Raw genomic sequence first — 14,132 nt, forward strand, 5'->3', positions numbered from 1 at the left:
AGAAATGGGAGTCAAGTAGGACTCAGGCAAAAAGCTTTTGAGGTAAAAAGGAAGGGTTAAATTTTCTCTGTGCTATAAGGGTTGGGCTGTGGACTGGGCTTCCTGCCCCAGCCCATTCTTCCCATTTTGTACAAGCTTTATTCTGTAAAGCAGGTGCTGTACAGAACAACCCATGGAGGCAGCTGAGTGGTGTGTGCTGGTCACTGGAGCTGGGACAGATCTGGCCTGGGTAAGGGGAGGAAGGCACTTCCAGCTCTGCTGCTCTGGCAGGTACAACACAAGCCCCCACCATGACTTCTTGCAGGAGGCAGTGCTGTCCCTACTCTGTAACTCCCCACACCTCCTCTTGGTGCAAATGTTCTGGGCAGCCTCTTTTCCTCTCCTCGGGTGCAGGAGGGAAACAAAAGCACATCTGCTCTGCTGTTTGTGTTATGACCATAAAAAATAGATGATACCGTGGTGCTGCTCCTGTTTACACCAACAATCTATCAGTCATGCCATTGGCCATTTGTCAAAAAACAATTTAGAAGCAGAACAAGTCCAAATGCAACAGAGTTTAAAAAACCCGAACTTTATTGTTATTATGTCAAAATAATTTGTATTTATACACAAATAAAGAAATTATTATAAACTTAATAGATTTTGCTTTAATAATCTGATGCATATTAGTACTTGGCTCCTCAGCTTCCACTGGCTTTTTAAAAACACAATTCATATCCTCCATGTGTTTTGGCCTAAATTTATAGCCAGTTCTAAATGCTCCATCTACCAGAAACCTCTGCAAACAGCATGTACTTTGTGCAGTTAAGTCATAACAAAGCCATTCCTGAGGTGTACATGCTTGTTGGACTGACACAGCACCACTGTGCAAGTGGCTCACTTTGTTGTGAGCTCCCAAGTACCAGGAGAGATGTGCACTGAAGAAGAGCAAGTGAAGGTACAAGTCCCTTCTGCATTTGCTTTTTTATTTCCAGGCAGTTTTGTGTGAAATAGTTAATTTCATAAAGCCTTACATAACTGCATAATGAAGAGGCAAGGAAGACAATGTAATGTTTGTGCTAAAATCCTTTACATCAGTGTTTTCTTAATCTCTCTACAAGTACTCATTATGCTTTGGACCCACTGGTTATTGTAGCATTCAGCTCATGTTTCCAGTAAGTTGGCAGTAGCTTGGGCGCCTCAAAGGCATTAAGCAGTTTTATTTTCTGGCCCTCGTCTAAGCTACTGAGAGAAAGCTAATGATCTTTAATTGCCAACATCAGTCTTGGGAGTTCAGGACAGAAGTGTAAGAGCTAGCTAGAGGTGTTAGCCCATTCCCTCTGGCCTGGATAAATGGCCATGTTTTCACCTGTGATGGGCAGATAGTGGTATCCTGAATATTGTAAGCTCTCCCTTTAAATTATTTGAACCTTCTTCCAGGCTTCTCTCTGATCATGACACATAACTTGGAAAGAATACAATCATTCAGTTATAAAGGATCTATAAAAGTATCATCATGATTTGGCATTACTGTTTTTTGGTGGAGTACCACTGGGAAGTTCTGCAGGAGTCTCTGTTCATAGGATGGGTATCAGTGGCTGTAAGCAGCTCATTGTTTATACATGCTATGTCTGTCTGCATTTTCATCCTAAGCTGTGTGCATGTGAAGTCATTGTAGTTGCTTTCCTACAGGTTTCATTCTCTAAAGGCAATGGCTTTACATTGTTTTGCTTTTTCTACCTAATCTGTCTTGGGGGAAGAGTCACACACAACTTTGAGAGATCAGAACAGTATTGGCTGTCAAATTCTTAACAAAATCAACAGATGGGAGTGGTCCTTAACACGATGTTATATTCACATTTCTGCTGTGCATTCTAGAATTTAATACTCAGGATAATTTCTACTTAAAGATTTTCAGGGAAAAGGTGAGGAGTCAGTGCTGAAACTGATTCCTAGGTTTGGCAGTCTCACCAGTTTGCACTGGGCATGTCACTTGTCCTCTCTGTTAATTTCTCTCTATCCAACCGAGAGGATAGTATCTATTATGGAAGGATGTTTTGAATAGCATTTGTAAAGTGCTTTGAAGATTAAAAGTGCTGTTCAAATGTTCATAAATTATGCTGCATTTCTTGCAAGATGAATAGATTATTGATTCTGATTTTGTCACCTCATTTCAGAGTTGTTAAAAAAATAAAGATCTACAGATAAGAAATGCTATCACAGATTTTCACCAAAAGAAACCTTTAAGCTAAGTACCAACTTAACTAGAAAACAAGTATCTCTGGGACAAAACAGAGATGTCTGTATGCATTCCTTAATATATGGAAACTGATAAATTTGCAATATGGCCTCTGCAAAATGTAGGTTTAGGCTAAACTTCACACTCCGTAAGATTTCTCTGCAAGAAATTTTCTGACAGTTCTGTGTGAAAATCCATTTCAAGAGCTAAGTCACAGGCAAGGTCCACACATATTATGTTAAACTTACACAAACACTCTGCTAGCTGCAGAACAGTAAGTGTGCTTATGGCAGGTGTAAGTACTGCCTCCAGTTTGCTTTCTGAAAAAAACTACTTTTTAGTTTAGTAATTTTAGACAGTTTGGGGCTTCAGTGTTAAGACAGGCCTTTCAAGATATATGCAGTGGACCACATCCTCCGCTGGCACAAGCTGCAAATGGCTTCAGCAGAAGTGCCAGCATCCTCTGGGTTGCTAAGCTTGTCTTTGCCACCCAACTTAGAGTGATACAAGATGTATCACAATCCACAGCTGACATTCTCAAACTTGAGAAAGAGTAAGTGGAAAAAGTACCATCCTACCTTATTTTTTCCTTCATGCTGAAGCAGCATTAATCTCAATTGTCAGCCTATTTCCATAGTTAATAGCTAGCTTTAGTCAAATGCTAAAAAGAGATTGGGTATTGAGTGGTACCAATTTAGTGCTTATTGCTGCAGAGCCACTTGGGAGATTGTGTTGTGTTATCTCTGTGGTTTCTGTGTGACATAACTATCTCGGCCACTGCATGTCAGATTAGAAATCCTGGGTATGTGGATCCTTTGTTCAACTATCAGCACTCTCTAAGCTGGATACTTCTTCGGGTACCAGCAGAGCCAAGTCCTCCCCATTCCAGCTTGTGCACAGAAGCCAGCTGTAAGACAAAGATAAGACAGGTATCTTTAGCTGAGATAGTTCAGTATAGCATGCTGATTCAGCACCAACAAACACACAGGCTAGCTCTCTGCAGCCATCTTCTGTGGCACAAATGTATCTTAGTGAACAAAAGCAGTGACACTATTTGCCCTAATTACACAAGTCAGACAATATCATTACTGCTGCCTTTGAGCACAGTACTAAACTACTTTGCATGTTACAGACTGGAACAACTACCTTTCTGCTCTCCAACTGCAACACTGAATGACACCAAAAAGAAAGGGTCAGATATCTGAAACTGATAACAGAAGAGACTTTCTCTGCTTCCACTGAACTAAACTAAAGATAATACTTAAGAGAACAAGTATTTACTGTGCCTTTGTTAATTTAACTGAATTTCTCAATTACTTTATTACTTTACTGGAAAGTATTCTTCTTACATGCAAGACCCCTTTGCTTCAATTCCCTCAGGTCTAAGACCCATTACTACTTTACATTACCATTAGAATAGTCTACTCCTACTTTATTATAATTATTTACACAGTCTTTACATCTTCTGTAAAGACTGTAAATAATTATAATGAAACAGGAATAGACTTGAAATTATGTGAAATGGTCTAAATCTACACTGCCTATTTGAATCTTAAAATGCAGCTGATGCAGAGATAAAAGGAGACCGAGGTAAAGTCTTAGGAAAAAATATGCAAGTCTCCAGCCAGAGTGCCACTCTCTTAAGAAAAAACAGTTTTTTCCCCCAACTGTAAATCTGTCTAATGAAAAGGGATTCCTCTGCCATTTCGATTTTTGTTTCAGCATCCTAAAGAAGTAATTTATAGTGGAAATAATTTTTGCTTATGAGTACTCGTGAATGGTATTTCACTGTCCTTGCTACTAGATGGTCACTAGGTATGATTAGACACAACTTCTATAGAGGCCTTTATTTAAAACATGTTTAGAAGTTTATTCTTTTGGGCTTTAAAATCTTTTACAGGTTTTAATGGCAATGGGTCACAATGTACCCATGACCAAAGACCAGGACAGACAGGTTTCTATTAAACCCAGTGGGTGACTGTCATGTTTATAACCCTCATTAGCATCTAGAAGAGCTCAGATTGCAAAATTAAGTTCAGGGAAAGGTTTTCCTGGAAGAAAGACCAGGTAAAGGTCTCAAACCAAGGGAAGTCACGTGCAGTCAAAGGGTATGGTGTATCCCACTGGCAGTGCATTCAGTTATCTTCAGTTTGGGGGAAATTCACAGCACAGAGCTGAGGGAAAGTGGCTGGATGAGAGAAAAGGTGTGAAGCTAGAGCCACTACAGCACACTTGCAGATAGGAAAGTTTGAGAACTACCACATTAAACTATTCAGCTTCAATTCATGTCAAAACAGAAATTACTAGCAAAGCCAGTCAGAAGAACCCTCCTGATCTGTACTTACCACAGGACAGACAGTGGAATTAGACAAAGGCCTGCTGATAGGAGGAAGCTAAAGCCTGAAAACCATGCAACAGTAGTTGCATAGAGAATATTAAAAACTGAAATTGACATTGTGCCGGTCACAACTTCTAAACAGGCAATACAAGCAAACACAGCACCTGCCAAAAATAAATGGGCAAATTACAAACAAAACAAAACCAAACCAAACCTCTTCAAAGTACTGAAGTTTTTAAACATGGTTCAAAAGATACATCTGTTGACAGTATTTTTGCAAGTTACAAGCACTAGGCAATCATACTTTGCTGTGAAAACCGTGGCAACTCCTACAAAATGCTAGTTATTTTAAATGAACAAAAACCCAACAAATAACACATTTTGTTGATGGAAACTATTTTTCTTTCCTATTATTCTGTCACCATGCCTACTTTCTTGCATTTGCTTATCACATCAAGTTTAACCTGTTCATCCTCACTAACCATGTTGTGCACATTTCCATCCTTTACCCCTTCCAGTTCTCTTCATTTTACTTTTCCCTTTCTTGTTTCTTCCTTCTCTAACCTTCACTTTTATATGTGGAAAATACTGATTCAACGAGGACTGCTAGTTCAGCTTAAAACCACTGCCTTCTCATTTTTGAAAAGAAACAACTTTTTTTGGACTGAACTACCCTTTGGGATGGCAGTCTATCCCACAAGTGTCTTGTTGAACACATTTTCTGGAGCTTCATTCATAGTCACAGAACCATAACCAAAATCACACTAGGTAAGCAGAAAAGGATGACAAGAGGCAACCTGATTGCTTCATCAAACTACTCAAATAGCCAAAGCCCTGAAGAATGCCAAGAAACTCAATACCAGAGGTGCATTTTGGCACAGCTAGTAAAAGAGGTCCTTGTTTTAGTGTATGAAGATTAATCTTTTAAAAAGTAAAACACAGCAACTCAGGAAAATGTTTCTAGAAAGTATATGTTTCCCAAAATCTAGAAAATACACACTCCCCAAAAGCAAAATATGGAATATTAGAGCCGTATTTTGAGGCCTGACATGCTTTTTTCTGTGTTCCATAAGGAAATTACTTTGAGAAGTATTATGTTACATTTCTAGGGATATGTTTAGAAGCTACAAGCCTGAAGCTGGGGTCCTGCTCCATAGCTCAGGATACAAGTCTAATTGTTTTCAAGTGCTATGAAGATTGACCACCTACTGCTTACCTTTTTAAATTAGTAAGTGAGAAATTGACTAAATAACATATTTTTCTCTGCATGCTAAATCTTGTGAATGTAGAAGCCCTTGTGAAACACTTGTATAAATCTTGGGCATTCCCTGCTTCAAGTTTCCCATGGTCTTTAATTTAAGAACAGTATTTTGTTTGAAAGTTGAAACTTGCAGTACTTTTTAACACAGTATTGTTTATATTTAATTCAGAACCAGAAACCATTAATGTCAAGACACAGGCTTATATTATACAGAACTTGAAAGAAAAGGAATCTTAAAGTACCATTATCTGTCTGTTTAAAGGTAATCTTTGTGCATCTCTGTTCAGAGGCACCATATTATTTTATTGTTTAAAAACAATTCTACTTACCCTGTTCACCAGGGAGAACCACTTTTGACAGCATGGATCGGAGAACAGGAATAGGCATAAAGCAGAACAAAGATGGCACTCTCACTGTAAAGCAGCCATGAGACATTGAACTAATTAAAATCCAGGGATTTACAAATATATTGCAACTGCATTAGTCATACACTTTTGAACACTTAGTTCCCCAAATAGTAAAAGGCAGCAGAAAAGTCAGACTACTAGTGCACTGAGACACAATTCTCCAAGAACAGAGAAATTTATAAATCAAGTATATTTCTATGGCACTAAAACCATAAGCAGGTAATTCCATTGTTTCTCCACGCAGTTCATCTTTTAATCAAATCCTAGATCAGGCTGATCACCCATCTATATTTTACCTCTCTGTGACCCTTTCAAGGTGGCACATTCAATATCCAACAACTGCATTCACTACAGATAACACAGCAGTATTTTCATATACATTGTTGACCATAGAATAACTGATTCTGAACTCACCTAAAAACATGAGCAGAGTAGTTTTGGCAAAGGCAGCCATGATCATTCCTCCAATGTAAGAACACATCCCAATAAAGACAATATAAATGTCTTTGAGACATTTGGAAAATAAGTAAACTCCTAAAAAGCTGGTCAGTGAGACAGAAGTGGATGCAGCTGCTCCATATCCAATGTATACTTCATTCCAGCAGAGTGGCTCATCCAGTTCATACAGTGTAAAAAGTGAAGTCCCACCCAGCACAGTAAACAAATAAGTCATAAATGTAAAAAGTAACACAATTATTAAAATTCTCTTTTTATAAGGGGCAGTTTGAAAAAGCATGTACACTCCAGAAAATGTCTCCCTAAGAAGGTCTTTCCAGGATACTGGTGCTTCATGCTGGAATTGAGATACACCTACGGTATCTTCCAGAAAAAATACAATATAGATTATATTAATGACATGGAGCAGAGATGCTATCACAAATGTCCATGCAAAGCCTATTCCTCTTAGAAAGTAGCCAGATGACAATCCTGCCAATCCAGATACAACTCCAAAAATCAAATCCACTACAGCTATTCGTGTTGTTTTCTGCTTCTCATCATGACACTCCTCTGCTATGTAAGCAAAGCCTCCTCCAAGGAAAGTTGCTATACTCCCAAACAGTCCAGAAATAAATGCAAATGCAAATAGGACAGAGAGTGACAAGGAAAAATATGATATTGCAGTGAAGCTAATACTAGAAATCAAAGCTCCCATTGATGGTAAAACTAAAGACCTTTTGTGTCCCTGGCGATCCCCATTAGCTACAACGACAAAGGCAACTATAAGGCTGGGAATGGCTCTAGTTAAGTCCAACTGCATAATAAAAACAGAGGCTTTTTCTTGAACTTCCTGCAAAGAGAAAATAAAAATAATTGTAAATACTATAATAAATTGGGGAAAAAATCTGTCACAATATTGCTTACATAATTATTAGTATGCAATATAATGAATATCACTGTGCATGTTTACAGATTATAAATTATACTATTATAAAACATAATACATGCAATGTAGTTTTATAACATTCTATGACATTTTGATATACTAGGCTATATACTCTATATATAAAACATGCATATTCAGACTTTTGTAATTCGATCTTCAATATTCCTCAAACATTCCCTGTTACATTTTAACCCAAAACTTAAAGCTGAAGACACAGTCTTACTAGTACTGTTGACAGAGCAGTTTCAATGCAGACAGGAGAACTATCCTTTTGAACTTGTACTTAAAAGAGCTGTAAGTATCTTTAACTGCAACTATCTCCTTCAACACAGGATATGGCAAAACAGCACTGGGCTATTTTAATACTACTCAGAAATCAGTAGTAAGCCAGTCACCGATTAAGGAACACACTCAATGCTCCCTCTTCACAGGAGCTCTTTTTTCCTCCCAAATAATTCTGCTGAGGGGGGTACAAAGAAGAATTAATGGACTAGAGCACACTATGCAAGTAAACAGATCACAGTTTGCTCTGACATCCCACTGTACAATCTTACTAGTACTATTACAAACAGCAGTAACAACCAAAAAAGTGAAATACAGGTTTAAATACTGTACTGACTCACAGGTACATGAATTAATGGATTTTGCAAACACTGTAAAGCTCTGGGTTCAGGAATTGTCCAAATCAGTGATGTCTCTACACATACACCACAGCAGGTATTCACATAAGGAACAGCAGCTAGCACTATAAAAATAAACACCCTTTATGGGAAAAATTTCAGACTTCTTTTTAGCAGAAGTATAAAAATTAAATGTGACTGAAAACCAACCATTTAACAGAGCATGGATGCCTGCAGAAAAAAAGAACTAAAGAATATTTAATTGAAAAGAATTGTTTTGAAGCCAGCTGCTAAAGGACCCTCAGCAAGCAAATTCTGATCTTGTTTTTAATGCAGATATGAGAGTACCTGATAAGTGTAGCCACAACAGCTCTTTCAACGACAGCCACCTGATCAGACAGTAGGGGAAAAGGAAGCAACTTTATTCATACAAACCCTTTATACTAGCTAAAACAAAGTTTCAGATGCAGAGAGCAAAGTCTTGTTGAAAGTCTTGGAGTTTTCTGAGGCACAACACTGACTTGGGCAGGCATTGTGCTCTTCAATCAGCAACAGGCACACTTCTGCAAACCTGCCCACGCCATTCTCAGCCTGTATTCAAGCCATCTATACTCCACATTTCAGGTGTCTCCTATGTAGCTAGCATAATCCTGACTGAGTAGCATCCAAAATCATGAAAAAGCCCTAAAACTTACAGGAATGTACCTGGGGAATTTTAAAAGCTGCTGAATGCTGTATAAATTTGTATTTATATTTACAGGCAGAGACCATGAGTTTCTCATTCAATCTCTTCCTTTGCTTACAAGATACCAGGCTTTATTACAAGAGGAAAATCAACTGATCCTGAGGTTGCCAAGGAAAGCCTTCAAGATCCCCAGCCCTCCAAAGTCTTTTGCTCCCTTCCCTTATGGTGTCTGACTGCCTGATCATTCATGACATCCTGGTAACTTGCCAGCAATGCTGTCACCCTGGAAGAGTCAAAACCATGAAGACTGAACAAACTGAGTTGGAAAACATTATTCTGATCTTTAACTCTTCTGCTGCTGACAAAAATAACTCTATGTAGTCACAGACATTGCTTCTTTACTAGGATTGTCTTGTTCAAAGCCATGAGTATCAAACAAATGCTACTATGTTAAAAGTAAAATTAAATGTTAATAAGTATCATCTCAGCCCACATGAATGATATAATACAGAGATTATTGCCAGACCATAATGAAGTGTAAAGGTGAAAGAAAGAAAAACCCAAAACTTGGGAAGAAGTTGTGCAACACACAAAACATGGCTTCACATCCAGGTAACACACGTGAGCATGAACATGCTGAGATAAAAAACTTGATGTCTACTGAAAAAAAGACTACAGACATAAGTACAGGAAAAATCCATTTAGAGTGTAAGGCATGCGACTGTTCAGTCTCTGGTTTTATGAAGCCAAAGGAAAAGAATATAAAAAATGATAGGTCAAACCTTCAGCTTCTTTAAAATCACATAACTCCATTAAATAATCAATGGAACTACATATATTTGAAGGGAAAGGTATAGGTTTTCAATCTGCAAATTCACTCTACTCTGAAAAATTACTCACAGGGGACTGAAATAGGTATTTCAATCACCTATTTCAAAATTAAAAGAACAAAAATGAAGAAGCAAGTAACTTATATAAGGATTAAATTAAGAGAGAAGGGCAGCACCTGAGATTGAACAATATAAAGGACATATAAAATCACAGGCTGATAAGATAAAATATTACTGAGTAGGAAGGGGAAATTAATGGATTGTATAATGAATCAATGGGATGATAAACAATGTTTAATGATTAATAATACAGCTCTTTCTGAGATATTAAAAAAGGATTATCCAAGTTGGTGATCAGAATGCTTCAGTTTACATCCATATTACCTTCAAACTCACTTCATTATGACTATCTTTTTCAAATTGTAAAAAATAATCTAAATTTTGTGAAGATGAACCATTTTGAACTATATTCTACTTTTTATGCAGGCTCCAAGTGATTTTTGTCTTCAATTTCCTTTTACATTTTGCTTTGAAATAGGTGAGATTCGTATAAAGCTTCTTCATTCTCAGAACATAAGGACTTACACTAAATTAACTGTTAGTAGAGATGTTCTTTTAAACATTAATGCCAAACAGGGCCTTACAGCAACAGTTACAACATCTAATAAACCTAATTCAGTTAGATTTAGGTTAGGAAGGTCTTGGAAAATCTGGAACACCTACTTCACACTTCCTTGTGAAAGGGTTTGGAATTAAGTTACTGGATCTACTCTTTGGCCCCCTCACATGATTATAACTCAGCACAGAGGCCCATTTGCACTTAAATTAATGGGTGTTTTGAGCACCTACATTGTTACACTATGGTAACTAGTGTGGTATAAAAATGCAGCAAGGCATCCAGACAAGAGTGTAATTGTTCAAAAGCTCATGCCCTACTGGCAATCACTGAAATGCAGGGAACGGAAATTTGGCAGGAAAGGGAAACGAAGAAGTTCTGTTGGCCTTTATTCAACTGCTGTCTTGAAGGACTCATGTTCTCAAATATCAAATTAACTATAATTTGTAAGCAAAAGACCTGTAAAGTGTGAATATGTCATCAAATCAGAGATGCTATCTAAACTTCAGCTGAAATGAAGCACTCTGCTTCAGTGTTTTGAGAAAAAAAAATGAAGTCATATCTTGAACCATAGGTGATGGCAATTTGAAAGTCAGGTTGAATTTCAGGGGGTTGCAAAATGCAAAGATGTATTTGAAACGTTGATTTCTTGATGGGCTCTGCAATTAGAATTGTATGCTTAGAGAAAATTGCCAGACACAGCATCAAATGGGGAGCTAATACTAAACAAAACACTTTTTGGGAGTAACATACAAGCATTACTCCAACAATAACTGGTGAGTACCTCCATGGGTCAGCCCAGAAGCCATGTTGGACCACAGTTCTATTGACCTTTTCACATTTTTTCTATGAGACCAGCTTCTGTCACATGACAAAGAACATATACCACACTAGAAGTCCTGAATTATTTCTTTAATCACCTTCACTGGAAGCATGTTCCATTAGCAATCTCCTTTTATATATGACAAATGAGGCAGATAAGCTCAGGCATTCAGTCTTTTCAGACTTGCACATATGCAGCACATCAGAGATTCAGATATGGGATGTGAGCAAAACTTTTCAAGTACCAGCTTTTCAGCAGTGTAAGGGAATGCCAATTGACTCTTTCTGTGACCCCAACTTCTGTGTAATTTACACAGTGAATCATTTACTTTTCTGGCCCTAAAGTGGTTTCATCTTTCACTTTATCCAACTCAACTGCCAGTTGTTGTTGACAAGTATGGTGCTATTGCACCTCTTCTGAAAATATGTTCCCTCTGCTGTTCTCATGTTAGACACAGAAATCATGTGGCCACTGAGTGTGCCAGAGCAGTGTATTGCTTCAGGAAAAAAATCCCAACATTATAAAAACAACAACCCCAAAACAAGAGATGAGCTTTCTGTTGAATCAGTGCCCCACTCAAATCCAAACCATAACCTCTAACTGCAGAACTGCAAGACACAACAGTGGGGTGAGAGGGGGAAGGGAAATGGAGAATGACCATCTCTTCTGCTGGCAGCTCTCAGCCAGCTCTGCTTAAGTGTAGCATTAAAACTGCACTGGAAGTGCAATGGAAGAGGTGCCAGTCAACAACTAGCTATCCAGCACACTGAACTATGGAAAAGTGCTAAAAATGTAACTGACCATGGGATCCCGTCATGCTGACGTCCTTGTATTCCAGCAAGGCACACTAGTGCTCTGAATGGCAAACCATCAACCGTATTTAATCATGTAAAGATCAGTTAAAATTTTTTTCCTCGTTTTAAAACCACAAAATTTTTAATTTCCTCTGTTCCTCATTCTTGTAATTCCTCTGAAACACATGTATTTTAAGCTAGATACTGTTCTTCAAAATTACAGCGCATTTGCTAAGCTTCACTCGGTTACAAACAACAGTAGGAGCCGCAGACAACGGGCGGCTCACAAACACAACACGCACAGTGGTGTGGGAGGAGGAGCCTCCACCTCCACTTGTACCCGCGGTAATGTCAGCCCAATGCTAATTTGGTCCCCATTCTCTCAGGCGATCTTCAACTCCCGCTAAAATACGAATTTATCTCAGTATCTTCCTGGAGACAAATCTTTGTCTTTAAAGCACTGTCTCTACCTACAGCATAACATTAGAGCGAGGAGACAGTGAAGTGGGAGCAGGTTACAAAACTACGGCTTTCCGCAGAGTTACAGGTCAAGGTTATGAAACAGGAGGTTATACTGAGGCAGCACCTCCTGGCAGCAAGTTTATTTACAATTATTATTCCTCCCCCGCCACTTGCCTTCTGTTTGATATAAGCCGGGCTGCTCTTATTCTGCTCGCAGTGACTGGCATTGCTGTCGCTGATAAAAGTGGAGTTGTACTCCTGCTCCCACAGCCGCCGGTAGATGAACTGCTGCACCAGCGGGGTCGTCAGGGAAAACGCAAACACGTAGCAGAAAATGACGGGCTCCACGCACAGAACCTTCCTCATTTCTGGGTCTGGGCTTCAAACCCTGCGCCAGGAAACAAACCGCGAGTGCTCAGAAGGTGGAAGCGAAAGCCCCGGGCGGCAGCGGGCTCGGTGACAGCCCCACGCACGGGGGCCGTGCTCCGCCAGCCCCGTCCCGTCCCGCCGGGCTGTCCCCTGCGCACCGGGCCCGTCCCGCAGCGCCGGGACATCGGGACACCGGGGGCGGGACGGGGGCGGCCGTGTCCCTCAGCGGAGGAGCGTCCCCCGCCGCGCCGTCACCGCCCCCCGGCCGCCCAGAGGACGAGGCCCGGAGCGGCCGTCCCGGCGCTGTCCCCGTCAGGGCCCGGGAGCGGGGCGAGGCGCTGCGGCGGGCGGAGCCTGACCGGGCCCGGGGCCGAGCGGGGTCCCTGTGCCCGCCCGCGGCTGCCACCGCCGCCCTGCTTGTCCCCACGCCGGGGGCTGCTGCCGGAGGTCAGCGCGCGTCAGCACCGTGGCCATGCCAGCAGCGCTCCCCGGGCCCGCGGCGTGCTCGGGCTGCTTACACAACGAGGATCTGCGCTGTCAGCGGCATCGCCGGCCTCGTTTAGCACCGCCAGCCCGGCCCGCAGCTCAGCCTGCGCAGGTGGCCGTGCCTGGCCGAAGGGGAGCCCACGGCGTGCTGCTCTCCCGTGCTGCCGAGCGCTCCGCTCTCAGCTGACAGAGCTTAGGGGTTTTATTACAGCCGCTCCCCTTCCGTGGGCTCTCGGCTTGTCAGCGTGTGTAAACGCAACATTTGTTAGCCACCAGCCGGTCTCTCATTAATAGAGGCATAAAGCTGTGTAGGTTGGATAAGATCTCTAATATCATGAAGTCTAACCATTAACCCAGCAGTGCCAGGAAGAGATAGATCTCGCTCTCTGGGTCGGGCATTGCTGGCGCAGGGTATCAGGGGAAAGGCTGTGAACAGCTTCTGTCGCTGTGAGCACCTGCTGGGGCACCTGCTGCATTTCCGCATGAAAGGTTGTGCTGATGCAGACCCGCAGTTGTGCGGTTCAGATACGGCCTCTGCCCGCCCTGCTGTGCGCGGCATCCACAGCACGGCGAGCACACAGCTCTGCACTCTCCTCCCAGGAGAGCACCGAGTAATGGCTCTGCCCTTGTCACAGGTGTGGTGTACCAAGGAGAGGTGACACAGCCAGGGCATCCTGAAGGACCACCTTTCAGTCTTAAATACTGGTTCTCAGTCACAAGTACTGCAAAAAAGTCCCTTTTGCTAAAAGCACATCAGAACTTCAAAGTTTCCCTGATGTATTTGCTCTATTAAAATAAGAAGAGCAGTTTAGAAACTTCATGAAAATTGAGTTCCTTAA

General features: G+C 40.9%; 1 protein-coding gene across 2 annotated transcripts; it reads right to left on the minus strand.

The window, feature by feature from the left end:
* Window positions 1–2,956: 2,956 nt before the first annotated feature.
* Window positions 2,957–13,018, minus strand: SLC46A3 (solute carrier family 46 member 3). Of its 2 annotated transcripts, none has more exons than XM_054271401.1 (5): window positions 12,613–13,018; window positions 6,639–7,512; window positions 6,147–6,230; window positions 4,564–4,720; window positions 2,957–3,125 (listed from the first exon to the last, which is right to left on the minus strand). In XM_054271401.1, the coding sequence occupies exons 1-5, from the start codon at window positions 12,802–12,804 to the stop codon at window positions 3,038–3,040; spliced, it is 1,395 nt and encodes a 464-aa protein (XP_054127376.1). In that variant the 5' UTR covers window positions 12,805–13,018; the 3' UTR covers window positions 2,957–3,037. The 2 variants fall into 2 exon arrangements, with proteins under 2 accessions (XP_054127376.1, XP_054127377.1); XM_054271402.1 differs by having other exon boundaries at window positions 6,639–7,508; window positions 12,609–13,018.
* Between the last annotated feature and the right edge of the window lie 1,114 nt (window positions 13,019–14,132).

The sequence above is a fragment of the Melozone crissalis genome, unplaced genomic scaffold (assembly GCF_028551555.1).
Source record: "Melozone crissalis strain CALT ecotype California unplaced genomic scaffold, PUWL_Pcris_2 ptg000013l_1, whole genome shotgun sequence".
Lineage (NCBI taxonomy): Eukaryota > Metazoa > Chordata > Aves > Passeriformes > Passerellidae > Melozone > Melozone crissalis.

Bases quoted from the DNA above. Each gene is read 5' to 3' on its own strand.
- SLC46A3 (XM_054271401.1), bottom strand. From the start codon at position 12,804: ATGAGGAAGGTTCTGTGCGTGGAGCCCGTCATTTTCTGCTACGTGTTT. The intron at 7,513-12,612 runs GCAAGTGGCGGG...TTCTCTTTGCAG, and splicing joins CGGCTTATATCAAACAGAAG to GAAGTTCAAGAAAAAGCCTC. The intron at 4,721-6,146 runs GTAAGTAGAATT...TATTTTTGGCAG, and splicing joins GGTTCTCCCTGGTGAACAGG to GTGCTGTGTTTGCTTGTATT.